We start from the raw sequence: 26,017 nt of genomic DNA, 5'->3' as shown, positions 1-26,017 counted from the left end.
CAGTCCTAGTGCTGAAGTAGGTTTGTAAACAGGACTCCTCTGTGTGGCCACAGACCTGGGGTTTGGCTTTTTTTGTTTGTATGAGTGTGTTTAGGTTTGGTTTGTTGGGGAGGTTTGGTTTCCTGGTAGGTGCTACTAATAGTTTCAAGGAACTGTGCACTGTTTTTGCCAATCACTGTTTCTGACAGAACTTCTGTGTTTCAGTGCTTTTTATTATTGGCTGTCAGGAGCCTGAGTAACCCATACTGTGGAGTATGCATCCCAATGGATCAGAAACAGTGAATTTATTGGCTGTTTCAGTTCCTGTGGTTTGAACATCTTCCTCCTCACACATCTGAAGGCAGGGCAGAATATGCCTCAGAATGTCCAGCACTCTCTGCCTGACACAGAACTTGATTGCTTCTGATATTTCTTTACAGAAATAAACCAATATCCCTAAGTAACCTTACAGCAATTATCTGCATCCAATTTCTGTGCAGAGGCTGAATGTGCTATCAGGAAGCCATAAAAACATTGATGTGAAAAATTGCTTATAACATTGGAAACGCTAGAAATGCTCCAATTATTTATTGTTACCATGTTAGAGAGATGGTTATAATTTTTGTTGTACCTCCATGTTACTGCAGAACTATATTCCCAAATGTGGTTTCTCTCTCTTCCAAAGCCCAAGGTCCATCTTGGGAAGCAGTGAAGGACAGCAAACCTCTGCACTGTCAGGGAACCTCTGTCAGAGCCCATAGGAATGTGCTGGAACCTCAGAACATTTCCAGTTATCCCTGCCTTGCCAGGGACAGGCATGAAAGAAGCTATTGCTAATATTTGCATGCTTACTGGGCTGGAAACTTCCTTGATAACATGCATTAAAAGTTGCAGATTAATTCTTTCTGCAATTTGATTTTTTAATTTAAATATCTTGCTGTCCACATGGCCCTATTCAATTGCTGCAGAGAGCAAGGGCAAAACTGTTTCCACACACTGCTTGTAGGCTGTTCTGGTTAGCTGGGAAGCTGGGGCTGCCCTGATAAAATTACAGACATTGAAGGCTGAAGAGAGAAGATCTGTCAGCACATCCTCAGGAGAATTACTGATTTCTCTCCAAAAGATGTATTAGTATCAGTTGGCAGCTAACTGCTCAGCTGAATTTTGCCCTGTGAGTTATTTGCCAAAAGAAGGTTGTTTTTTGGGCATTATTAACTTGATAAATCAAATGGCTGCTAACGTAACTAAGGATACCTTACTGGCACTGAGCTACTGCTTGTCCCTCTGTGTCATGCTCTAATGGCAGTGAAGGGCCTGGAAAGCAATTTTATTGTTTACTCTTATGCCTGCGTAAGTAGCTAATTTATCCTAATGACTGATGGGACATAATTGGAAGTGAGTTTTCAAGGATGCAATATTCATATTAATTATGAGTGTGAACTGGCCATCAGGAAGACTCTTATCTGCTCAATCCTCTTAATGCTGGTAAACATCATTATCTTTTCTAATGAGCTGTGATAGCACTGTTCAGCTCTGCAAGTGTGGTGGGGGTGTCTGCTTACCAAAACCATTTCCCCAGAGTTTCCAGCAGATCAGAAACGCTCATGGGGACTTGCAGAGCTCCTGCATTTCCAAGATGTAGTTTTGTTTTCTTTTTCCAAGGCTTATAGCCCTGAGAAAGGAGTGGTGCTGAGGCAGAAAAGCTGAATTTTGTTCATAGCCCAGTGCTTGTGTGTTCTCTGTGTGGCCTTGCAGAAGGGGCTTTTTCAAGCAGGGCATGAAAAAGGGCAGTGGCTGCAAGCAGAGGTGCTGGGGTGTTGAAATGCCAACAGAACCTTGCCACAGGAAGCCCTGCAGTCTGCTGCAGCCAGCAAAGGTTCCTGTGCTCTGCTGCTCAGAGGATAAATACAGGGGAGAAAATGAAATTCAGCTCTTATGACACAATAGGTTTTTACACAGTGGAACTGTTAGGCGTTTCCATGGAGAGAACAAGAATATTCTGTAGCACAGACCCTATCAAATCCATAAAATACTGCTACAGAAAGAACATTAGAAGTGGCAGTATATTGCTGGCTTAGGGTTGGTCTTGCCTTTGTTGAAAGAAATTTAAGTATTTCGTACTATAGCTGTTCAAGTCAGAAAGTGACCAGTTAGTTCATTGTGGCCATGTTGCCTTCCACACCTCATTCAGCCTCTGGCTTGTGCTTTGATACATCTGCAAGTGAAAAATAACTATGGAAAAAGTTAATCATGGTTGAAGCAATTTCTTTTTTTATTAATGCAAGCACATCCAGTCAAACACAGAATATCCTGCTTTATGGTACAGCTTTATATTTAGCATTTCAGCTCAGAATAGCAAAACACAGTATTTAAGGAATGTATCAAACCTGGGGAGGAAAATAAAAGGGAACCAATGTAGATACTGCATGGATTTCAAGTATATGCTTGGACTGATTGACCGGCGAAGTGCACATTCATGTGAAAGCTCTTTCGTACATTTACAGAAAGTCTTCTAAAACTGAATTTCAAATATATATTTTTTTCCTTAAATTTTAAGCATCCCTTTTAAACTTCAGTTACATAAACAAAGCTGATATACAATCCCTCGTATAGTGTCTGACAATGTTACTAGCTAGAACATCTCTGAAAGTGCAAAACACTGTAATAATACAGTATAAATATTCTTACTGGAATCCAGGGCTGAAGGCCAGTACTTCAGCACAGGAAAAATAGCAGCAGCTCATAAGAATTATCCCTTCCCCTTTCCTAGGCTGTTCTTGTTAACAGTTAGTATTCTACTTCTTCTTTCCTCATGGTGTCACTTGCTTTTGTTTCTCTTTGATGCCAATGCTATGGGAATAGCAAAATGTTGATTTGTCTCCCTTCCTTACATCAACTTACTGCTCTAATTTTTTGTCAAGGGGGAAGTGAAAGAGGGAAAGCATTTTAATTTTTCACCGTGCTCCAGGGCCAATAAAGCAAATTTCTGGTAAGTGCTTGCAGATGCTGCATCAAACAGTGGCACTGCTCTTGGCTGTAGGCACTCAGGCAAGGAGAGTCTGCTGGGCTGGAATAAACCAGACCCTCAGCCCAGCAAGTCTTGCCTCTTCTTCAACAGAAGGCAGAATGAGATAAACACCACCTACCTAGAGCCAGCCATTTTTGATAAGTCCTCGCAGAGGTCCTCTGCAAGGCTCTGTTAGGGAGGCTGTGACCACTGCCAGCTTCAGAGGGACTGTTTTGGGTGGTTTTTGGTTTTGTTTTTAATGAACAAAAAAGAAAAAACAAACCAGTCTAATAATCTGGCTCAAGTTATTATCTTATATTCAACCCTCAAGCCTTCAGAGGGAAAATTGCTGGAAAAGAAAAGTAGGCATTTGTGGGTAATAATTTGTTCATTAGACAAAATAGGTTTTAATCTGAGCCTGTTTTTCTTAACTCAGAGATCAGTTGACAAGAGTCCTAACTATATATATTTTTTTTTTCTCCCTGGAAATGAATACCTTGAACTTAACAGAAGCTCTTCAGGTACTTAGATAGTCAAATTAGGTGTAAACTCAGTACTGAAAGGAGAAATTAGAAATGGCAGGCAGTGGGTTTGCAGATCACCTCTAATTTTGGTACTGACCTGTTCAAAAGTTTGACTAATTTCTTAGAGTGTTTACCCTTAGATTTCAGTGGGTGCTGTCCCAGACAGGTAATCATGGCTTGCAGAAGACTAGAAAAGCTTACATTCCAAGTGTGTCTTTGTTTAATTGGCTGTGAGTGCAGACTGGACTTTTCAAAGGAACCAATGGAATTAAATGACCAATTCACAGCAATGAACTCTTATTAAGCTTTTTGGAAACTGAACTTCAAATTGGACATCTGAGTTTACTTCCCCTTCTTCCCTGGCCATGCTGATTTTTTGTTTTCCAAAGAGTCTTTTTAGAAAAGCATATTAGGTCTGTTTTGCAGAGATTATAATCTAGGTTAGACATTCTTCTCTTCAAACATAACAAAAAAAAAAAAATCCCTGATTTTTCAAAAGGAAAACACAAACTATTCTGACAGCCAGAATGTAAAGGATAGTTCCCAGAAGTATTAACACTGAGACATGTGTGCACCTCCACACGTGCACACACACATACTCACACACAAACACACAGACCCAGCAGTTACCCCCTCTCATCTCTTTAAATCACGTAACAAAAATAGGTTTGCTGCACCATCAGTGTTACAGGCAGGTATACTCTACTTCATGTGCCATAATTCTCCACTTTATTTAAAAAGTACATTGTAGCTGGTTAGGAGACATCCATATTTTTATTTCCCTTACTTCCAGCCCGGTCAGAAGGTACAACTACACAAGCTCAGTACCTTGTAAGGCACTATTTGCTGATGGAGGAGAGGAACAAACACTTGTGAACAATTCTGTGAACTATTCTGCTGATTTGAAGGAGACCCCTCATTTCAAAGCTAGGGAGACATACTGAGTGTTCTGTAGGATACTGGTCCAATGGGCTATTTAACCTGAACACTGGCTTCAGTTAGGATGTGTGTTGTAATTTGTATTTGATTTGGCGGAAGTAATAAAAAATAAAAATTTGGATGCTGATAGAATAAGATACCATCTCCCATGATACATTTCATCTCTGAGAACAGGGCCCTGCCCTTATATTTAAAATAAAAAACCAAAACCCTTCAGTAAGTGCCTTAAGGTTGACATGTGAAATATTTACCACATTTTATTTCATAAAAGTTACTGTATGTACAAAACAGACCTCATCCAGTGAGGTCTTTCTTAGCTCAGTCCAAGTCTTTCATTCAGGTTGTAAAAACATGTCCATTAGATGTGCTTTGAAGTCTGCAAATCTGATCCAAACTTCTCAGGCTCTATTAAGCAGAGTTGTCCTAAAAGACAAAGCAATAAAAAAAAAAAAATTATCTTTTCTATCACAACAAAAAGGTTTTCATTTTTGGCAATAGATTTATCTGGCATCACTAGCTGACAGCCTCTCTTCAAGGGATAGATTTTCAGCTACTGGAAACTGGAATAAATCTGTTCATTTCAGTAGAGATGCTGACATTAAATGAGATGAAAATTTAACTTGCATAACATTACCTTAGGCCCCTAGGATCAGCTCAGGCGTGTGATATATGGTCTGTGTCTGTCATCCCAAACTACTGCAGGCTGAGCAGTGCTGGGTTTAATGTAAGGTACATTGATGGGGGCTGGAAGGGAAAAGCTCATGGGGACATCCTAGGAAATGCTGGGATCAGTGGGAAACTGGGTCTTGTCTGGGACAATGCAGTCCTCATGTGCCCTGGCAGAGCTCAGGGCATGCAGGCTGTGCTCATCCCCTGTCTGGTACAGATGTGTCAGATCTTCATGTTTAGCACAATTCACAAACCTCTCTGCCTTGGTTCAGTGTTGGAAAAATTCTAATTAATTGATCTCATTGTGTACAGGGGAGTGGTGCTTCCCATGCTCAGGAGGATGAGGAGTCTTTGAGGCTTTGCCCCTCAGGGTAGGCTGGCAATTACCATATTCCTAGAAATTTTCATCCTTTTATATGATTTGAAAGAGCATAGCTATGATGAGAGTACTTTCTTAGTATCTCTATAGGCTCATTCCCCTGAGAAAATCATGTCTGAACACTACTACAAATGCAGATTATTTTACTATATTTGATAGCCTAAATAAAGGATATTATTTTTCACAGCCCCAGCTGTGATCTTGCAGCCTCAACGGATCTGGCTGGAAAAGCTGTATCAAAATCCAAGCCACACAGAAATTTTTTCAGATTTAAATTTGAAGGAAAAATAACTTTATTATCATTTTAAGCTGGGTATGCAAATAGGACTGTAGAAGCTGATGATTACATGCCTCTGTGTGTCTGCAGAAAGACTCATGTTCTGAGGAAGCTTCATACCTGAGTGTTTTCCAGCTGTCTTTTTCCATGTGGTTTTCTGGACCTTCACTTTCAAAGGATGCAATGAACAGAGCTGGTAAAAAAAAAGTAGCAACAATCAGATACATGAGTTCTTTACCTGAGGGAAAAATCTAAGGATTACAATACAGCAGATCCAACTTGTCAGTCTTCATTATGAAATTTGTTCTCATCAGAAGCAGGAAAGTGATAACACTTAGAAAATTCCTAATAAAATATGGCGTTGCATGCATGTTCTTTTCATCTGCATCTTTTGTATTTTAACGTGTAAAAAGACTCACTGTAATGTTCAACAAAGGATTTTACCTTCTTCACTATAAATAGGTGCTGTGAGTAGATAGGTCTGGATTTTCTTGTCTTTTTCAAAAGGACACTCAACCTGCTTCCATGTCAGGAAATCGTGAATCTGTCTTGAAATTTCCCAGAACTTCTGCATGAAGTGATTAAAAGAGTATTATTAAAATAGAATTTGTTTTCTGTGAAATATTAGATCATTTGTATTTCAGAGCTTCTCAGTTTTATCCTTTATGCTGCTTTTCTTATTGTCCCTTACTCAAACTTAGGTGGAATTGGTCACAGCACCAGCCTGACAGAATTCAAGAGCTCTCAGGCACATGGTGTGACTCTTGGGGTGGTGCTGTGCAGGGTGGGGAGTTGGGCTTGGTGATCCCTGTGGGTCCCTTCCAACTCTGCATATTCTGTGATTCCTTGCTATGCTCTCTTCTTATGGGTCCCCTCTTTTCCCCCTCTTGCTGCTAGTTCTTCATCTGCTGCCAGCTTCAAGTTCAGGACAGTGTTATCTCAGCCCACCATTTGATCTTTTGCCTTCAATTTTTTTCATCATCAACCTTTCCTTCCTATATAATAGTGACTATTTTCTGTGTGGAGTGTCTAAACTCCTGTGACTGGAACTAGACAGTAAATAGTTTATTTGCTTTACTTCTTAGATTCCCAACCTTCAGTTTAAATGAAATGTGATGTAGCTGATCTTCTCATAAAGCACTCTTTAAATCTGGGAAATCACAGCAACATATAGAAACATTTAGATATCCTTTCCTTCCTAGGATTTTAAGAAATCTGTAATTACTCAGGGCTTGCCCTGTATCTTCTGTCTGCCCCCCTCCACTTAGACAGCCTTAATGATGACATTAAAATTTTGTCAAGAAGCTCTTTTGACAGACTGTGGTCGCTTGGACATGCATGTTTATTAACTGGGGAGAGAACCCAGAACCTCTCTTGCAGACCTGATAAACACCATTGCAGCTGGCCAAACTGAGGAGGTGAAATCAGCTAAGGCTGATGACTCAGGCTGAAGTGACCTGTTAAATTTGATCAGATATGATGGCTTGCTGCCACAGAAAAGCAGCTGCTGGCTTTCCCAGAGTTTGATCCAAATCCACTCCCCTGGCTATGACAGCACTCGGCGTGGCCCAGGCGGGCACTGAGGGAAGGGGTGATGCGCCGAGGCCGAGCTGCAGCGCAGCACCTTGGAGTGGCAGAGCAGTGTGGGCAGCAGCAGGGTCCCACCTTGAAGTTGATCTGCCCGTTGGGCAGGCGGTTGGTGTGGATCTTGTGCAGGAAGTAGATGTCCTTGATGAAGAGGTTGAAGACGGGGATGACGATCTTCTCGCGGCTGCTGTGGGCGCCCTGCGAGCGCTGCGCCGCTCCCTGCAGCGCCGTGCGGTAGTTGCAGAAGTTGCTGGATGGGTCCATGTGGTGCTGTTTTTATAGGGGGGGGGAAAAGGCAGACAAGTAATACGTGTTTCTAAGAATTAAAAGCTTTGCTCTAGCCATCAGGGTTTACCTTGTAACTTCATTTGGTGCCTATTTGAACTTTCAAGGCAGGGTACATTTATACTGATCAGGTCTGGGTGCCGGTTTTGATAACTTGTACCTTGCTTGGAAGGAGGGCTCTGTACTGACTTTGCATCTGTTCCATGAACAAAGCAGACCGAAAGGAAATCATAAATGAGTCTCTGGGGGGAAAAAACAAAATTCTCCTTCGCTGTCACCTGTGTTTCTGATGATGGCTTCAATCAGGTGTTGGTTCCATGCCGGTCTCCACTAGGTGGAGTCCTCCAATTAGTTTTAAGGGCAGCGTTCACTGGAGTGGAAACTACCTCAGAATTAAACTGACAAAAATACTCTAGGAAAAAATAATCTAGAGAGCTGGCATCCACTTTTCATTGCAGACAAGTAGTGAGTTTGAAGTGGAGGAAACACTCTCATAATGTTTATGTGCTGGTGACCACTGGCAGAGGTGCCTGCTCTCTGACACAGTAGCTAGCAGGGATTTGGATGGAACTATTTGGTAGATTGCTATATAGAAGACAAAACTTTATACGTACCTCCAAAACATCAAATTTGGCTGTTTTGACCTTGGACCAGGTTTTCTTTAACCGTGCCACCGGGCTCAAGTTCATGCCAGCTGAATGCAGGGAGAGAGGAGACAAAGAAACAACTGAGTTGAAAAAAACACTGGGCCAATATAAGTGGGCTTATGTATCAACACCACACATTCTGGGAGGCGTCTCAGCCTGACAAGCAGAAGCTGCAGCTAGAGCTCACCCACCCACACACGAATCTGTCACTGGCAGACGCTGTCCCTGGGGAAGTGTGAGTGCTCGTGTGGTCGGCCAATTCAGGGCAAGTGTGAGCACAGTCAGGCTGGGAAATGGAGTGCCTTTTGCCATCTGTGCTAAGGATACTCACAGATAATAGCCATCATTGAGTTGAAGTTTCCAATGTTGAAGCATTCTCTTGCCACATCAATGAAAAATTCCACCATTCTTGTACGCTGCTTTTTCTTTACAACCTGGAGGAAAACCCAAGAAGGAAGGGATGGTCTGAATTTTGGATAGGATGTCCAGCCAAAGGCACTGGAATGGGATCAGTGAATAGACATTTCAAGACTTTGTCCAGCTAAATCTTAATATAGGCCTCAGTATTTCTTGTTAAGATTAATTTTTAAAAAAACAGCAGAAATATTTGGGGTAACTACCAATTATTTGTGTAGTTCTGGGGGAGTGCTCATCTTTGTTTACACAAAGAAGTCCATGTCTTGGGCAATTCTGCATAAACAAGCTGGACACTTTCAGCAATTTCCTGTTACTGGAAAAGGAAGATAACATGACACTGCTATCAGAATATATGCAAAACATTTAAACCTCTCAAGAAGGGGGGAAGCATCAGACAGACTTAAAGTCAGGGGCATGGAACACAAATGTGAGAGACAGAAACTGCCACGTCCTGCTTTTCTGGTTCTGCTGCATGTACTCCTAAATGACCTGTTGAGAGCAGGCAGTGAGGATGAGCAAATACACAAATTCCCACCCACACAAACGTGCACAGGATCGAGCAACTGATGCTGAGCATCTCATCTGCAAATTCTTTTACAAACTGCAAAGCAAAATTAATTATTGCCTGGACTGCATTCATTCATGAAAATATTTTCCCTGTTTAAACCTTAAAGTTCTCTCTGGCTCATATAGAAATGGCTCCTAAGCAGTGACTGCAGAATCTCTGACCTAAGTACTTAAGTTTCTGTCATATCAAAAGAAAATGGTTCAGTAGTCAAAGGTCTGGCTTAGCCCTCAGAGTGCTAAAACCTTTCTTTGATGGTTTCCTAAATATATGAACCCTACCAGCCAGCTCTGGAAGAGTCTTGGTGTGCCTCTGCAATACATTTCTGAGAGCAGGAAATCTTAAGAGATTAGGATCAGTACATTGGACTTCATGAAAATGCAGCAGGCACTGGGATTTCCATGGAAGGGCTGCTGACCAAGCAGGAATAAGGAAAAACATTCCAATTTGCTAGAACTGAAATTAATGGAAATCTAAAAAATCATAAGAAACTAGAAAGAGAACACACATGGTAAAAAAAAAAAAAAAAAAAAGGTTTCTGGAGCAGTACATCTTCCATTTCTTTGCCTATTATATGACAGAAGTTACCTTAACCTCTAAGTAAGGTTATTCCTCCTCTCTTACTTTTTTAAATTTTCCAGTAGTACACTTTCTTTCCAGACTTTAAAGAAAGCTTATTCTTGATTTTTCTACAATGAATGTTGTATGAATAAAATGAATTTATATAAATTTAAAAATTAATTTATCACAGTGCTAATGTTATTGAAATGCAGTGGAAGGACAGCTGTTTATTGGTAAATCTGCATTTAAAGAGGAGTATTTTTAAGAATCTTTTGCTGTATTTACAAAAAATATAAATCCTAAAGAGCTCCCAACTCAGTCCACACAAGTTCCATTTCACTGCATGACTAATGCAGCTGCACAAAATTAAGGAATATATGCAAAGTCAAACATAGCCTTGAACTCTTAATCCTATGAGCATGCAAATAATTTAATGCTTGAATAATGCTATTATCTTTAATTGGAGTGCTAATGTTTAAATCTCATTTAGACCACTGCTTGCCTCTTGTCCTTAAGGCAGGATCCCTTTGCTCTCTTGTTTTCTAGGCACACCTACCCGACAAATCTCTGTAGCCACCAGCATGCTGAGACAATTGAACCAATTGTCATAGGCCTCCAAATTATAGGTTTTGGTCACATCACTTCGGCACTGTAAGAGAACAGGTCACCTGTTAAACCTCTCCTGTAGCATTATAAAGTCAAAGTTTACCAAAGGATAAACTTCTTTTTTATATCTTGAAAAAATCTTGTTGTACGTGTTTAAGGCATGAGCTTAAAGAAGCTTAGGAAATGTCAGTCTTGCACAGGGTATGCTCAAATTATGGAGTTATTATTCTTTACCCTGGTTCATCTATGTTTCTTTTTCCCTCTGTCCACCTTTTTGTACCTTGTGATTATCCAGGGAGTCCATGTGGCTGACAATCTGCATCAGATCCTCTGGATAAATGTTGCTCACCCTTTCCTGTGTTTGGAGAGAGGAGAGATTGTCATTGTCATTGTACAGACAAAGAGAGAATTCTGTAAAAAAAAATTCAAAGTTAGGAGAACATTTAGGTAACTTCATCTTCCTAGAGAGAGGTGCTTTTATCAGTGTACCTAACTGGTCTTGTTCATTACTTGACTTGGTGTTTTTTATTAAAACACTGGAGGCTCTCAGTGAAGCCATAGCCAAATTCATACTGATGAGTATGTTAATATTTAGTAAACAGAAACCAGAAGTCCCCACCCCGGTCAGTCTCACCAGCTCGATGTAGGTCAGCTGCTGTGCCAGGATCAGAGGGTCACAGCACACACTCAGGATGTCCTTCTGGGTTGACTGGGGCTTGGTTTTGAGGATGGTGCCCTTGTCAGTGACAGGCTGACGGAATTTCTCTCTGATTTCCTGGTATTGGCTCCGTGCAGAAAGGGCCATCAGGAGATTCTGTGTCATCTGGCTAATGATCTTTTTCACTGTTCCATTTTCCTAAGCAGAAGGGAGAAACAACAATTGCTGAAAACCTTTAGCTGTTGCAGACGTGGATCACCAGAGAATTTCTGCCTGGGAAAAATAAATGCCTATTATCCATTTTCTTTCATCTTTTCTGAGCTGATCGTTCTGTGACAAATGACCTTGTCCTAAATACCCACACAACTCCATAATGACACTGCTCTGCCTGCCTGCCTTCCCAGCTCTGCTCTGCTTTGCTTGGCTGGCTGGTCTGCTCCTTTGGGGAGTGCCCCATTTCAAAGGCATCCGTGCCAGCAGCTGGAGTGGGCATGTGAAAGGTGCTGCAGCTGCTTGCACAAGGCTTCCTGGAACCTCTGTGCACCAAGGGCCAAAAGCTCTCATCCTGATCAGACCCACTGATGAATCCAGTCTGTCTAACCCAAGCAGAATCCAGGGAATTCACATAATGTCCAGGAATATACCCCTAAAATATCCTAACTTAGCTTTGAACAGCAAGTATCCAAATATTTATACAAGAGCACAATATACATCATGTTCTCAGACAACTAAAATGCCTTTCCTGTTTATTGTGTGCAGATTTTAAATGTAAGATTTGTAAGAATTCCTTGGGAGGTAAAGCCACAAGAACATAATCCATCTGCTCACTGTTTTGACATCTAAGGTGATTTTTTTTTTTCTGCTTATGTGTCCTATAGACACTTCTCTGAGATCACTCCAAAGAGCTAACTTGATTGCTTTCCTACTCCTTGATCCTGTCTGCTGCTGCTTTAAGTGACCCAGGTTTCTTCTGCTGCTAGGAAAATTAATTCAACCAGAAAGTCCTTTTCCTCACAGAATCATTCTCTTGCTTTCATGCAAATTACTTTTCTTGAAGTTACCCACAAGGTTCACTTGTGCCAGTCCTCACTAGACAGAACTGCAATGAATCTGTGACCATTCTAAGGAGCCACTACTGTGCAGTGATGACTGAAATTATGCAGCAGATGTGAGAGATGACTACCAAATACTTGTATATTGCCTGTTATAATTAAGCAATAATGGTGTCAGAATGGTGCTTTACAAGGCAATAATCTGACTCCCAAGTGAAATCAAATGAAAAGCTGAAGGCAGTGTAGCTCATCTTGAGGCTGGATTACTGCTGCACAGCAGCTGTCTGGAGTCATTTCTGATACTGTGCTACAAGTGTTGAGAAATGCCAAGGGAGCCTGGTGGAGGGGGCTAAAACAAAGCAGAATTCTCCTCTCTTATGCTGAGCTTTCCCCTGTGAATGGTTTGCCTTCAGCCACTGTGCCTGGCTTGCCCACGTGTCTGGGAGGAAGCAGACCTGCTGACAGAATTGCAGAAAATGACACTTGAAGATAGGTGAGATTATTGCAGATATTATGTAAAAGTGAGGAAAGAAACTCAGACATGAAAAGTTATGGCTTACTTAAGCTATTATGCATTTATTAGCATCTTAATGCTTAGACAATTGTCCTTAAGAGTTTTAGCAGCTTCCTTTCATTACTAGTTTTACCCTAATTTTCCCTTCAACTTTGGAAGATAAGTCAATGACTGTACAATGATTTGTACCTGTTTGAGTTAATTTTAACTAACTTTGGGGTGCAGTCCTGGCTGTAGCTTTAGCTATTTGGTATGCTGCTATCACCAGGACAACACTGACTGCTTTGTGTGAGTTCTCAGGTGACTTTCTACTTTTATGTATGAAGAATAGTGTCCTAAGAGGATTTGAAAAAGCTTTAAAATACAAAATAAACCCCCAACCTTGACCATAATTCCATGCTGAAGCATAATTGAATGTGCTAACAAAAACTTAGAGTTAGAGCTGCTTTTTGTCAGTGTCAAATTAGTGTTTCCTAGGGGTCAGATGAAGCACAGCTCTCCATTGATGAACTTTGATTAGCCTTGTTAAGGGGGTAAATGAGGTGGTGCTGTAATTAATGGATGCCATCAGATGCCTCAGACACCACAGCATGCAGCCATTCCACGAAGATGGGTTTTTCTCAAATGACCATTATTCATACAAAAGAGAGGGAAAGAAGAGGGAGAAAGAAAGGGCACAACTCTTTTCTAGTTCAAAGTAACAGACACATTAAATACTAAGACAGAGATGCTAAATAAACCTCTGCCAAGCCCCTTTTCACAGTGCTGTGTCCTCCAGCATCCACCCCTTGGCCCTTGTCTGCAAGGAGAGGAGAAGGCTGTAGTCCTATTTCCTCTTCCCCTCCTCCTGAGGCACTGACATTCTCATCCAGCACCCACGTCAAGGTCTTTGCTGATGCAACAAAACTGATGTACTTCCTTCACCTCACCCTGCTGTCCTAGCCCTGACTCATGCCCTGCTGTCAAACCTGTTGTTCTTCATTTTCTCTCCACTTGAATCAACAAAAGCACATGATACAACCGTCTTCCTGGTTCCTCCTAATTGTTCCCAAAAATATCTTCAAGTTGTGGGTTTGAAAACAATAAGAAGCTTCTACTTGTACAGAAGGAAGACTTCACATTTGTACAAGCACTTTACAACTAATTCTCTTGTGGTTCTTGATTATACTCTTCCTTCTGTCTTTTGCTGTTAACAGAGACTTTCTCAATGAACAAAAAGTGTAGGCTTTGTGAATGCTGGGAAAGAGCCAAAACTAACCAAAAACCCAACAATCCCCCCTCCCCTGGCACCCTTGCCCCCCTCCAAAAGATTAACACCCCTTGTTTTATTCTAATTCACTTTCTCTGTTTGCTTTAGAAGGTTTTTTCAAGGCTTAGTTTTCTCCACAGGCTGCAAACTCAGAGCTGTTAACGCTGGTGAGGGGCTAGCTAGCAGAGCTCAAAGATAACTTCTCTGTGGAAATACTGTGCCTGTCACCTGAAACATTGCAATAAGCCAGCTGCTTTTTATTGTTAGAAGCTGGGAATGAGCTGCTCAATAATAAACACCTCCACCTTGGCCAAGAGTACATGTGATACAACTGGCTGGTGTGTCGTGCACAACTTGGACACGCAGAGTAGTGACAATGCACAAAGGATTGTAATGTACAAGGTATGTAATGTACAATGTACAAAGCAAGGTCTGTAATTCATTATTAAATCCTCTTGAGCCATTCTAGGTGCTGTTCTTTCCCCTTCTGCACCACGGTCATTTTTCATATTGCCAGGACTATTTTCTCTCCTGTTCTTGCATGTGGTGATGAGATGTAGACAGTTCCTGCTAAGGGACCATTAAGTCCATCAGGCAGCCCGTGTCCTGTGGTTACCCTGACAACTCAGGAACTGCTGCTGGAGCTCATTTAGGAAATACTGCCTGCAGGATTGTAGGGAACATGGCACACTTCATGGAACAGTTGACAAATACTGCTTTAGCACTTAACCTTTTTTTCCCCTCCCACCCCTACCTCATCACATTGTGTGATCCTGTGAGCAATCTCCTTCAACTCTTTCATGGATTTTTCATCTTGGAAATCATAGGGGAAAGTTTCAGTCCATTCCTTCAGGAGCTGAATGATTTTGGCAGCGAAGGATTTTAGTTTTGCCTAGAAAGAAACAATGAGTTGATTACCGACCACAGACCTGTTTGACTGCAGATTCATTGGCTGATAAAGGTTCACAGAAATCTAGAGACACCCTTGAAAATACTTTGCATTAATAATAGGTGATGGGACAAAAAAAAAAAAAAAAAGAACAAATTTAACTGTGCACTAGATTCCTAAATAGTATCATTTAGCCTCCTTTCATGGTGGTGTCTCTTACCAAACACTGGGAAGACATTTTCAAGGTGAGTTGTATAAAACCAGGAGGATGATAGAACAGTTCAAGTGACTTGTGTGGGGTTTAAGCTGATTTCTGCCATCTGAGGCAGCAGTACTGCAGTGTTTGAATTCAAATGGGTACAAACTGCTGTACTCTACCAACAGTGCTCATGAGAAGCATTCACAAAGACATTTCAGTTCTATAGCATTTATCAGACCATCCAGGCTGAGCTGTATATGAAATAAATGAATGACAGGAAAGACGTGTGTGTTCTCTCCATGACTTCTCAATCAAAACAGACTTTGACAATAAAAGGTATTGGCTTCTGTTCAAAGAGCTATCAACCACAGAAAGGGCAGGCACAGCATTTTTTTTTTTGTTTGTTTTTTGTTTTTTTGGTTACCTGTGAATCTTCTAAGGTTTTTCATCAGTTAGACCTGAATTGGGTGCCAATTACTCCCCTCTCCATTGCATCAATGGACAGCAGCATCAACACATCCAAGGGAGCAGTCTTGTAAAATTGGGAGTGTGAGTGCTAAGAGTACTTGTAACCAACAAGAAGAATCAAACCTTAATTTAGGCTATATTTATCCTCCTCCCCAGCTTGTGATGCACAGAGGAAATGAGGAAGCTTTGTTTGTGTTCCCTGCCCAGCTGTGTAAGTGCAGGGGTCCCTGAAGGCAGCAGCTCCCTGTCCCCAGCACAGCACAGCCCTCTGGGGACAGGAGGGCACTCAGCATGGCAGTGCCACCTCAGGAAACTGCTGTAAGCCAAACAGAGAATGTCTCCAATACTGGTAGCAGCTGCTGCCAAAACAGCATCTCATCATGGTATGCCCCAGTTTATCCAATCAAAACCAAAGGTCAATGAAATTAAGCTGGTTTTGTTTTGCTTTTTTTTTAATATCTCACCATTGTATAGTCAATGATATTAATAATCATTGATAAAGAACTTTGAAGTTAAACCATGTACCCTTGTATCCTCAATCTGACAATTAGCCAGTGCCTCCTTGCAAGTCCAGAGGGAATTTTCTTGGGTTGTTTTGGTTTTTTTAAGACCTGCAAACTGCTAGCATGCATTTCCTACCTGTTTTTATTGACAGCATTTAATTGATGCTGCTAATGAGATAAACACAGAATAGCTGCATAGGGAGGGTAAAACCAAAACACCCCCACTCCTTCTGGCAGCAGTGGGCATTCCTGCAAAGCAGGGTCTGTCAGTGCCTCTGGTGTGCAGCTTCAAGCTATTTCTCAGCAGTGTGGGACAGTGTGAGCTCCAGATTATAGCTGCCTGTCCTCCAAACTCCCACTGTCATCTGCCTTGGGGAAAAGACAATTTATACTTATTTGCCAGAACATGCATGGAGCCTGACATTATTAAAAGAATAATCTGTAGGTGGTGATGGGCAATTAATTAGCCAGGGAGTGCACTTCCATTCAATTAAAGTGAACAGGTATGTGCCAATTCCACTTTTGTTTACCAAAAGCTGCTACAGAACTGTTTTTTAGTATTAATCATTTTTACTGTCCTTTATTTTTAATTTTTGGAACTGAAAAAGGAGTGGTGAGTGCAGAAAGGTTTAAAAAATCTCACCTTAGGCCATGGCAAGCATCCCCATGCGAACACTCAGTTCATAAAGAATTTCTGGGTTGTCTAGACTGACCCCAGCAGCTGAAGAGACTAAATCAGTCATAGCTGATGCTTTTTTAATGCTGGTGTGTGTAAGATTGCTCCTTAAAGACCAGGAGCCCACTGAAGAGGTAGCATTAGCTGTCATGATTTGAAGTAGGTGCAGCATTACACCAGGCTGTTTCATCAGGTTTTTTAGGCACTGATAAAGAAGGAAAAGGTTTGAAGGAGAAAAATGAAGCTTTGTGCTTGTAGTACTCAGCTAAATTACCCCAAATTATACTCCATGTACAGTAAATCACTTAAAACACAGTGATTTATCAGCATTGACTTCACATCTCTTGTATCTATTTTTGTAATGGTTTGCTCTCTTCATGTGGCAAGCCAGGAATGTTGCAATACAGACTGCACTTCTCAGGTTTAAAAAAGCTTCATGTTTCATCAGATGCTTTTTAACACTCATGAAAAGAAGGTGTACACTTTCTGGGAGCAATGCTGGAAGGCCTCAGTGCAGCAGAGCAGGGGATTTCTGTGTCCTGGGCACTCGATGGAGCCACAGGAGGTGCCAGGCTGGGTGCGCGTGGCAGCCCAGATGGAAACCTCGCAGATCCGGGGGCAGCAGCACAGTTCCCTTTCTGCCACGGCTGCAACAAACCTACCAACCTGCTTTTCTCCAGTCCTGCTCCAGACATGAGCCTCCCCTGGTGAGGCCTGACAGAGTTCTCTGGAGTCCATGGGAATACTTCTCCCCCAAATGTGTCTTTGAGAAGAGAAATAACTCTATCAATTTAAGTGTTCTGTGAATTGACCCTGTTCTCTACAAGATAAGACAGGACTGAAAAACAACTCCCAGTCAGAAAGGAGGGCAATAGGAAAGATTTAATGGCAATGACCTGGTTATACATACTTCTACATTTTTAGTTTTAAAAAGGAGGACTTACTGGCAAAAAAAAAACCCCAGAGGAAATAGTAACTTTTGAAGGGATTATATATTCCAAGACAGACAAAACAAACTTGGTACAAAATAACTTCTATGTTCCTTTTTTATTTCTTACTTTTTTAACTTGAGATATATAAAATACTCAAGCTGCAGAAAAATTGTCCCACAGGTGTAGCAACAGGGGTTTTATCCACTCAGTAATACTATACAAGTGATTTTCCCCTGATAATCTTGTGTGAGACTTTCCAATCTTTATTGCACTTATGGAGAGTTATATTTTTTCCTTTATGGTCAACCTTAACTACTGACTTGTATGTTATAATTGATGTCTTAAACTGTGATATTCTTGCTTTTTATGAGTAGTTAAAAGGACTCTAAGCAGACTGCAAGACACCCCAGAGTGTTTTTCTTTGCAATCCACTTTTTCTGGGTTGTATTTCTGTAGAACTCTTTGGCTAGCCAGTAATGTCAAAACCAACAGGATGATAAGTACTGTGGTGTGTAACCTCAAAACCTGCTTGCTTGCCACTTTTTCAGCTCACATGCTATCCAGGCACCAAGTTGCCCAGCTTGTCTTAAGAGATTTGCATAAGCAAACTCGATCAGAGATGCTTGAACTGCTTTTTGTCAGCCATTTCCTGCTTTGCAGCCACTTAATTAGAAGGTGCTGGCAGCTGATGATACCTTAATGGATTATGACTGTGAGTACTTGAGAGTATCTTGAGTGAAGAGTTTGTATGCTGTATGTGAAATGAGATTTTTATTTGTTGCCATGTAGAAAAACAAATGTTGGCAAATGCCTGTGGCCAAACTACTCTGTAAAACACACAGGTGCTGGCAGTGGAGGGCAATAAAGCAGTAATTTGAGAGGAATGTCAGAAGCTCATGCAGGGTTTTCCATGAAGTTTGTGTTTAGAAGGCAGGAAAATTTTGCAGCTTACATCAAGGAGGTAGGAAAGGATCAAGGGCATAACAGAAAGGGCAGCCAGAAAAGCATGTAAATTACAGCCACCTCCCAGAAGTGATTTATTGTCACCCTGCTGCTTGCTGGGTTTCCTGCAGGCCCATGTCCAAGGTGTAGGTGTGGGGGTTTGCAGTATGAGCTGCTCTGTTTTACAGTGGGGTGTGATGCTATCTCATTTCTATTAGGAAGCCAGGACTTTTTAACAAGTCTGCTGAGAAGCCACACTAATATTACTTCACAATTAGCAATGTATCTCTAAACAACCAGCTGATTTAGTGCCCAGAGATGGCCTTCATTTGAAAATCTCTGAAGGGCATTGCTATTCACAAAAGTTTCATCTTACATCCAATTCAGTTTAAATCCAAGTATTTCACAGATGTATTTGGACACTTTCTAGTCACTGCAGTCTTTCCCTGCATAGGTCCCCAGCTCAGATTGACTCATTCTGTATTTCTGATGGTCCTGTCACCTTTTAGAGATTCCCATCTCTGTTGTTTAGTTACGTGTTGGTGAGGAACCCTTACAACTTACAGAGCAGAGTTTGCTCAGTCACAAATTAAGTTTGGCAGTGGTGCTAGGGACAATTATCATCCCTGAGTGCAAAACTGGATGCAGTGGTTCTGGCACCTTACAGCCCTGAACCTTGGTTTGCCCAGCTCCTACAGGATGAGCTATGCAGATATTGGGAGAGCAGATCAGGGGACTGACCTAGATGAAAGCCATTTGGCACCACGATTAGTTTGTCCTGTGGAGCAATGTTGTGACATTAATAAGAGGATGCACATCAGGAATAGTCTGGGAGAAAAAGCCTTTAGGTCAGTATTGCTGTTAAAAACTCTTTATTGACAAACCAGAGTTGCCTCTCGTGCTCCTCACTCAGAGAGCTGATACACCAAGGAGAAAACAGAATGGGGCTACTAACGTGCTGAGGATCAGGAGTGGGAGCATGCAATGTCTCATCAGGGAAGAAAGGTTCCAAAACATGCCCAGGATTTGAACAATTTAGGTCTTTACTTGTTGGTACCTTCCTGTTTCTGTCACTCTTATTTGCTGCCCAGCTTGGACTTTTCTGGAACTTCAATTTCAAATAATTGGAAAAGGTCTTCCAATACACACTTTACAAGTGGTGACACATTTACAAATGGATGTAAGTTTGGTTTAAGTGATTGCAATAAAACATATCAGTGCAAGTCACCATTTTAAATAAGTGCATGTCTCAATCTTTGTGAGAGGTAACTCTCTGATGTGCTGCTGTACTGAGTTAAACACCCCAGCAGTAACTGCAGCAGAGGTTACTGTTAACTCTAATAGGATGGTGAGGCTGAATGGAGAAAGGGATTTTCCTGGATCTGATTTCCCTTACTTGGTGAAAGCTCAAAGGTGCAAACCAGCTGCTGGGCAGCTTTCATAGCACACACACTGCTCCACTGACCTGCAGCTGCCTGGTAAGGCAGGACATAACCCCAGCAAATGAGGCCAGCAAATGAAGTAAAGATATTTCAAAGAACAAGACCCAAGTACAAATGCATCCAGCAACAAATTCCAGTTACAATTTTGTATTATTCTTTATCAGTCTATTTAGCTTTACAATGAGAAGGAGAGAGTGGAAAATAAATGACAGCACCACAAGTAACTGAGGGACACAATGGTCCATTTACCTTTTCTGCCTCAGTCCCCACTTCCAGCTGCTGCTTCTGTTTAATGCAGATCTGCCCCACTTTAGCCAGGAGCTCGTGTGGGTGAATGAAGACTCGTGAGCTCAGTAAGAAAGTGAAGATGTAAGTTCTCTGTGGAAGGAGAAAAAAGAAAGGAAAACAATAAGTTGAAAAGCTTTAGCAAAACTAATGTGTCTTCCTTGGAAAAACTAATCTGTAAACAATGAATGTAACTGTGCTTCATTTAAAATTTCTATAATTTTTCCTGTCTCCAGAGAAATGCAGGTCCTTTTTAGCTCTGTTGGGATGAAATGCTATAGGCTTCAAGGCTGTTAACTGTGGGGTTTTCCAATTATCAAATGGTTTCCTTTTAAAATGCCAGACTCAGTGTGCTTAATTAGTCATCACTTAGCAAAGCCACAAATGAAATACATCTAATGAAGGGTGTTATGACTCTTAAACACCACCATTTAATGCTGCTTGGCTTCTTCAAGAGTGATTGTTTCTCACTGAGCTGCAGAAATCTGCTTCATGTATATTCCAAACCACAGCTGTAATTTCTTCATGTATGGGAGTTTCACTTCTTTCTCCCCACAATCACTAACAAAAGTTTTCACTTAGTTTGGAGGCACAAGACAATAATTTAGTTTTAAGCTTGACTTTATTTATTTGGGGTTTGTTTCAGAGTCTTTTGAACATGAACACTGCTAATAAATACCAACAATGAGGATGTCTCATGAGAAATAGCCTCTCCATTGTAATTCAAAAGCTGTGATGCACTGCCTGGTACTCTGGACAAGTATCCATTGTACCATATTCTGGATTGTTTAATAGAAGTGAGGACGATTTTTTGTCCCAGTCTTGGCCCAGTGCTTGAAGCTGGGCTGCTGCATTGGACTGTAACTGCCTGACTAATGACAGTAGCACCTCATAAGTACTTACTTCCATTTTTCCCTTAAGCTTTCTGGTAAAATTTGGAGTTGGGAAATTACAGAGGATCTCCTTGACATTGTATTGCAATTAACCTTTGTTATGTTTGAAATATGCACTGTTACTTTTTCCATGTTTTAGTAATGTGACTTTGCAGGACACAGCCAAGTGCATTTAAATAATCAGTGTGAGCTTGTACCACCTTGGGCTGGGCAAGCCAATTAAGATAGTTAAAATCTTAGGACCAGTTGTCTAAAATGTGGTATCTCTACTATCTGCTACCAAATTCTGCTGCCTGCAGTCTCCAAAACAAGCTTATAATTAAACAAGAATGGTATCTTTATGACCCCAAAGTGGTTATGTGGCATCTCTCTTTAATCAGAGTAGAATGTGCTATTAATGAAAAATGTTTTCACTTCTCTAGTACTCAGCATGCTCTATAATACAAATGTAGCACTAATCACCAAATATCAGGGAAAAAGGAATTTTTTAAAAACAAAATAAATAACACTAACCAAAAGTCACAGTGTTCTGGGAGGGAACGAAAAGTAAATTAGATTAAACACATATCTAAACACACAACTCTGAAGGAAGCTAATGAAAGTACAGAATGTACAATGTGGTGCAGCACAGGCATTTAAAATGCTCGTTCTGATTTGAAGATCTTGTTAGTTCTGGGGTTCATGTATTGCATTAGGAACAGCATCAGTTCTGTCCCATCAAAACCAGAGCTCAGCTGCAGTCTTTGCCTTGTGTGTTGTTTAGGGATGGAGGAAGAGAGGAGCTGAAGGGCAAACTGGATGGACAGTTTGGGTCAGGCTCCTGAGTGCTGATGCCCACAGAGGATTCCCCTCTCACAGTCGAGCTCCTGGTGACCTTGAGCAGCTGGGCAGGGCAGTGACAGGACACTGACAGCAAGGCCTCCCTCCCTAATGGCAAACATCCCCCACAAGTGTACATCTGGAAAGCTAAGAAATCAGGCTTCTGTTTGATACCTCATGTCTCTGCAGAACTTCGGAGTTTATTTCTACATTTACAGTGACAAAAACTTGAAGAACAATTCTGTAAAAACCTGTGGTAGTGCATGTGATGTGTAATGGGCACTAAAATTAGATTGAAAAGCTAATCTGGTTCACTTGGCTGTGTTATGGGACAACATATCAGATCCTCTATTCCTGTGATTCCTAAACTGACGTGTTCCCTAATCAGAATGAAAGCAACAGAAAAAACTGGGTTGGGTTGTGAGATTTGGGGTGTGTGTGTCTTTAACTATGCCTGCTTATCCTCTGTTTCACTTTCTATCTATCTCATGTGTTCATTGTTGTCCCTGAACTTAAAACTGCTAGTCTGGACTATGTGGAACAGGAATTTAGCTGTTGGGTGAGTCAGCTGTCACTGGGTTGTGTGAAATTTTTTTTGCACTGAAGACTTGAAGCAGCCCTCACTTTTTACTGTGTTTTGCATTTGAGAGATGGGTGGGGAGGAGAAAAAAAAGGACATGACATTCTGATCCCTTCCCCACATTCTTGCCTTGGGAGTTGAGAGGGCCTGGCTGAAAGATGTCTGTGTGTGCCAGCAGCAGAGAACCACAACTTCAGCCAGGCTGCCCTGGCAGTGACCTTTGCTCTGATAAGCTGGAACACATTGTTTTAAGCAAAGATGTAATTTTGCTTCTCACAGTAATTCTAGAGTTGGCCTCCTTGGTGGAAGCATGTGTGATGTGGCACAGTGTTTATCCAGAGGGACTCTGAGAAAGGGCCACTCACAGCATCACTTTCCTGCTGTCACCCAGCAAGAAAAGTGTCACATGACCTGTGCTTTTATTTGGTTCCTTTGATAATGTTTTATAGGATGTTCATAAAAGTTTTGAACTGGCAAGAAGCAGAAAGATACAGGCCATGACAGTGTGTACTTTCCATTTTAGGCTTGCTGATCAGTCTCTGTAATCAGTAATTGCTGTACTGGACCCATGCAATGCCTTTTCAGACAACATCAAACTTTAAGGTTTTAGAAACAAGTTATCAATCCTTCTGGAATCCATCTGCTCTATTTTTATTCCATTTTTTTAAAGTCATTTAACTGGAACTAGGTTCATTGCTTTGGAAAACAAAATTGCTCCATTGTGGTCAATCAAGATGTGCTGGTTTACACCATACTGGTATTGAATTGAGGGGGCTTTGATACTTTTATTACTGACACAGACAAGGACTACAATTAACCAAATGAGAAATGACAGCAGTACTGACCCCCCCATTTCCTTGCCTCTCTGCTAGTAGCCACTCCTTATCCAGTAAAGAAATTTCAGACTGAACTAAGCCATGCATTTCAGCTTAGTGCCAGGTCTCAGGGGCTAGAACACAGTTGTTTTGGATAGTAAAGATTTCATCTAATTAGTATTTCATACTAATGTCATAGGTACAGAGGCTAAATGTTATAACCGTGTAAAAACCAACAGCTTCTTAGGCAGTCCTGTAGCCATGATGGTTTGGAGAAGGAAATTTAGCTCTAGCTTGATAAAGCATGATTAAAAAAATGCTCCCATAAGCTATAAGAGTGAAAGTTAAGCTCCATTTATCCTAAAAGTGACAGGTATTTGGGAGGGGAGGCAAAAAAAAATCCTTTCTGCAGTTGGGAGAATGTAAGTAGACACAAAAGGGGCTTGTGCTTTGCAAGAGAATAAGAAGCCAGATTCCTTTAGTGCCTAAAGTTGTTGCTAAGAGATGAGCTGAATTATATTAAAAAAAAGAAGAGTGTGAGTGCACAAGACTAAAGAAGGAATTGTTACTCTCTGACCCAAGAATGCACTGATGACTTCTCGAGGCGGGGGAAGAAAAATAATTTCTCTGTGTGCATTCACTGCTCATTCTGGAACTTTGTGTTTGTGAAATATTTTCTTCAAATATTTTCTTGCTTGGGCACAAGGGTTGCAGACTGGTACATTCCATTCCTAACCTCCTGAACTCCTGTGTCTCATGAGCATACATTTCCCTATGTGCAGAGTGAGTCCCCGCACACAAACAAGACTCAAAAGAGCAGCACACTAATGCAGGCACTTATCTTTCCTGTCCTCCCTTGCCTGTCTCGTGCTCTGCCAACATGGCAAACACATTTTTGGTCTGCCTGTGTAACCAGCACAGAAGGACACTGTGTGTTTGCTCTCTCCCCCACTCCCTTTTTCTCTGCCCAGAAGGTTTCTGTGATCAATGTGCACGCAGGCAGCAACGCCTCCTGAGCACTGGGCTCAAATGTGGCCATCAGAAAACTTGGATGAGTACTGCAACTTACCGCTGTGTCACTCTGAAAGAAGGTGACCCCTGCTCTCATACTGCCACTGGCTTCTCTGGGTGATAGCTTGCTGCCTTTCTTTAGATGAGCAGCCAGAGAGTCAAGACTAAGAGGTTTTGATACTTCTCTCTTGAACATACAGGACTGGCTACTCTTCTGACAGGACATCAGCTTAAATGGCTACCCCCAACCCTCTGTGGCAACTCCCCTAAAACCACAATGAGCATGAAATCAAGTATAAACATGTAACTGAAGGGAAAGAGAACTTGGGTTTGAAGATAACTCGAATACAGCTTCTTCTTTATGTTGTTCAGAGCTTATTTGTCTACTCATTTTATAATTTACCCTTTCACCTAAATTGGGTGATCTGCTTTAACTAAAGGTATGTGTTGTGCTGTAGAGGAGATGAATGTGGTTGAATGCTGTTGTCCATCTCTCTCCCCCTGGAGTTACCTGTGACTGCTCCTGTGGGATGTTCAGCTGTGAGCCTGCAGCCTATTTAAACTGCAGCCTGCAGGGTGGGGTCCAAGGCTGCTTGGTTTGTGATGCACTCTTGCATGGGATATGAAGGGAAAGCACCACAGAAACCAGCAGCATTCCAAAGTAAGTTGTGGACCCCTTACACCCATTACTCATTTCCTGGAACCATTTTCAGAGTAGCTGTGTTATAAATAGATTTTATGTTGCAAGGTACAATAAGACTTGTGCATTAGCAGCTACTTAAAATATTTTGCTACACTTGTGAAATACAAGTAGCAAGTAACAAGATTCATGTATCAGAGGAAAGAGAAGGAACAGACCTTGGATTATCCTAAAGCTATTCATTCCACTGTTATACCACACCAACTCTACCCACTAGTTTCTTCTGTGCATCTGTTCTGCAATATGTATTTGGGGGTGTGGAATGAAGATTTAATGTCTAACAATGGTTATCCCTCTGAGTCTTAGAAAGGATTTGGTACTGGCAGCACAAGTGTATGTTAGCCATATTTAAATATAAGGTTTTGGATTACCTTTGAACTGGAATAGTAAACCATGCTTGTTTTGCTTTTTTAATCCTAAACTGATTGATGGCAATTCTGCACATTCCCACTGAACTCTCACATCGAGAGTCCCTTTTTGTGGATGATGATTGTGAGGATGTGTGGTGTTATTTGTGGGACCTTGGAGGGACTTGAAATGAGACCACAATAAAACATTCTTCCCAATTTAGACTGAGAAACATACAAGATATAGCATGGTCCACTACAATTAACATTAAGTTTGGAATACAAGTTAATAATGACTGCAGTTTCCTGCTCCCTTGTTAGTTTTTCAAAGTGCTGGGATACTTCTGAAATAGCTGCTGCTTTTGCAGAGCTCAAATAAAATATAAGTTACATAGACCCTCTGATCTTTGGCTACTTGTTCCAATAGTATCTTTCATTAATGGGCACAAAGAGTAATTTCAAGTGATAAAGTGGTATCTTAATATCCTAGGTTCAAATTCTTACTGCATACCCTAGAGTTATATATAGGTAGTATTCACTTTGAGGACTGCACTGAGGATGCTCAGCCGGTTGCAAAATCGTTTTCAGGCTCGAGAACATA

General features: G+C 41.3%; 1 protein-coding gene across 2 annotated transcripts in view; it reads right to left on the bottom strand.

The window, feature by feature from the left end:
- Nucleotides 1-2,227: 2,227 nt before the first annotated feature.
- RASGEF1A (RasGEF domain family member 1A) overlaps nt 2,228-26,017 on the bottom strand; it is a 50,209-nt gene continuing 26,419 nt past the window's right edge. For both annotated transcript variants that reach the window (XM_009087509.4, XM_030241165.2), the window contains exons 3-13: nt 20,216-20,344; nt 14,670-14,807; nt 11,077-11,298; nt 10,723-10,797; nt 10,393-10,485; nt 8,625-8,727; nt 8,261-8,340; nt 7,440-7,631; nt 6,219-6,342; nt 5,895-5,967; nt 2,228-4,872 (exon numbers count right to left, since the gene is read on the bottom strand). In XM_009087509.4, coding sequence (XP_009085757.1) covers nt 4,848-4,872; nt 5,895-5,967; nt 6,219-6,342; nt 7,440-7,631; nt 8,261-8,340; nt 8,625-8,727; nt 10,393-10,485; nt 10,723-10,797; nt 11,077-11,298; nt 14,670-14,807; nt 20,216-20,344 — 1,254 coding nt within the window. In that variant the 3' untranslated portion in view covers nt 2,228-4,847. The remainder of the gene's footprint in view (nt 4,873-5,894; nt 5,968-6,218; nt 6,343-7,439; nt 7,632-8,260; nt 8,341-8,624; nt 8,728-10,392; nt 10,486-10,722; nt 10,798-11,076; nt 11,299-14,669; nt 14,808-20,215; nt 20,345-26,017) is intronic.

The sequence above is a fragment of the Serinus canaria genome, chromosome 6 (genome assembly GCF_022539315.1).
Source record: "Serinus canaria isolate serCan28SL12 chromosome 6, serCan2020, whole genome shotgun sequence".
NCBI classification, from domain to species: domain Eukaryota; kingdom Metazoa; phylum Chordata; class Aves; order Passeriformes; family Fringillidae; genus Serinus; species Serinus canaria.
Note: the sequence above shows the minus strand (reverse complement) of the source record. Positions and strands in the feature narration are given on the sequence as shown.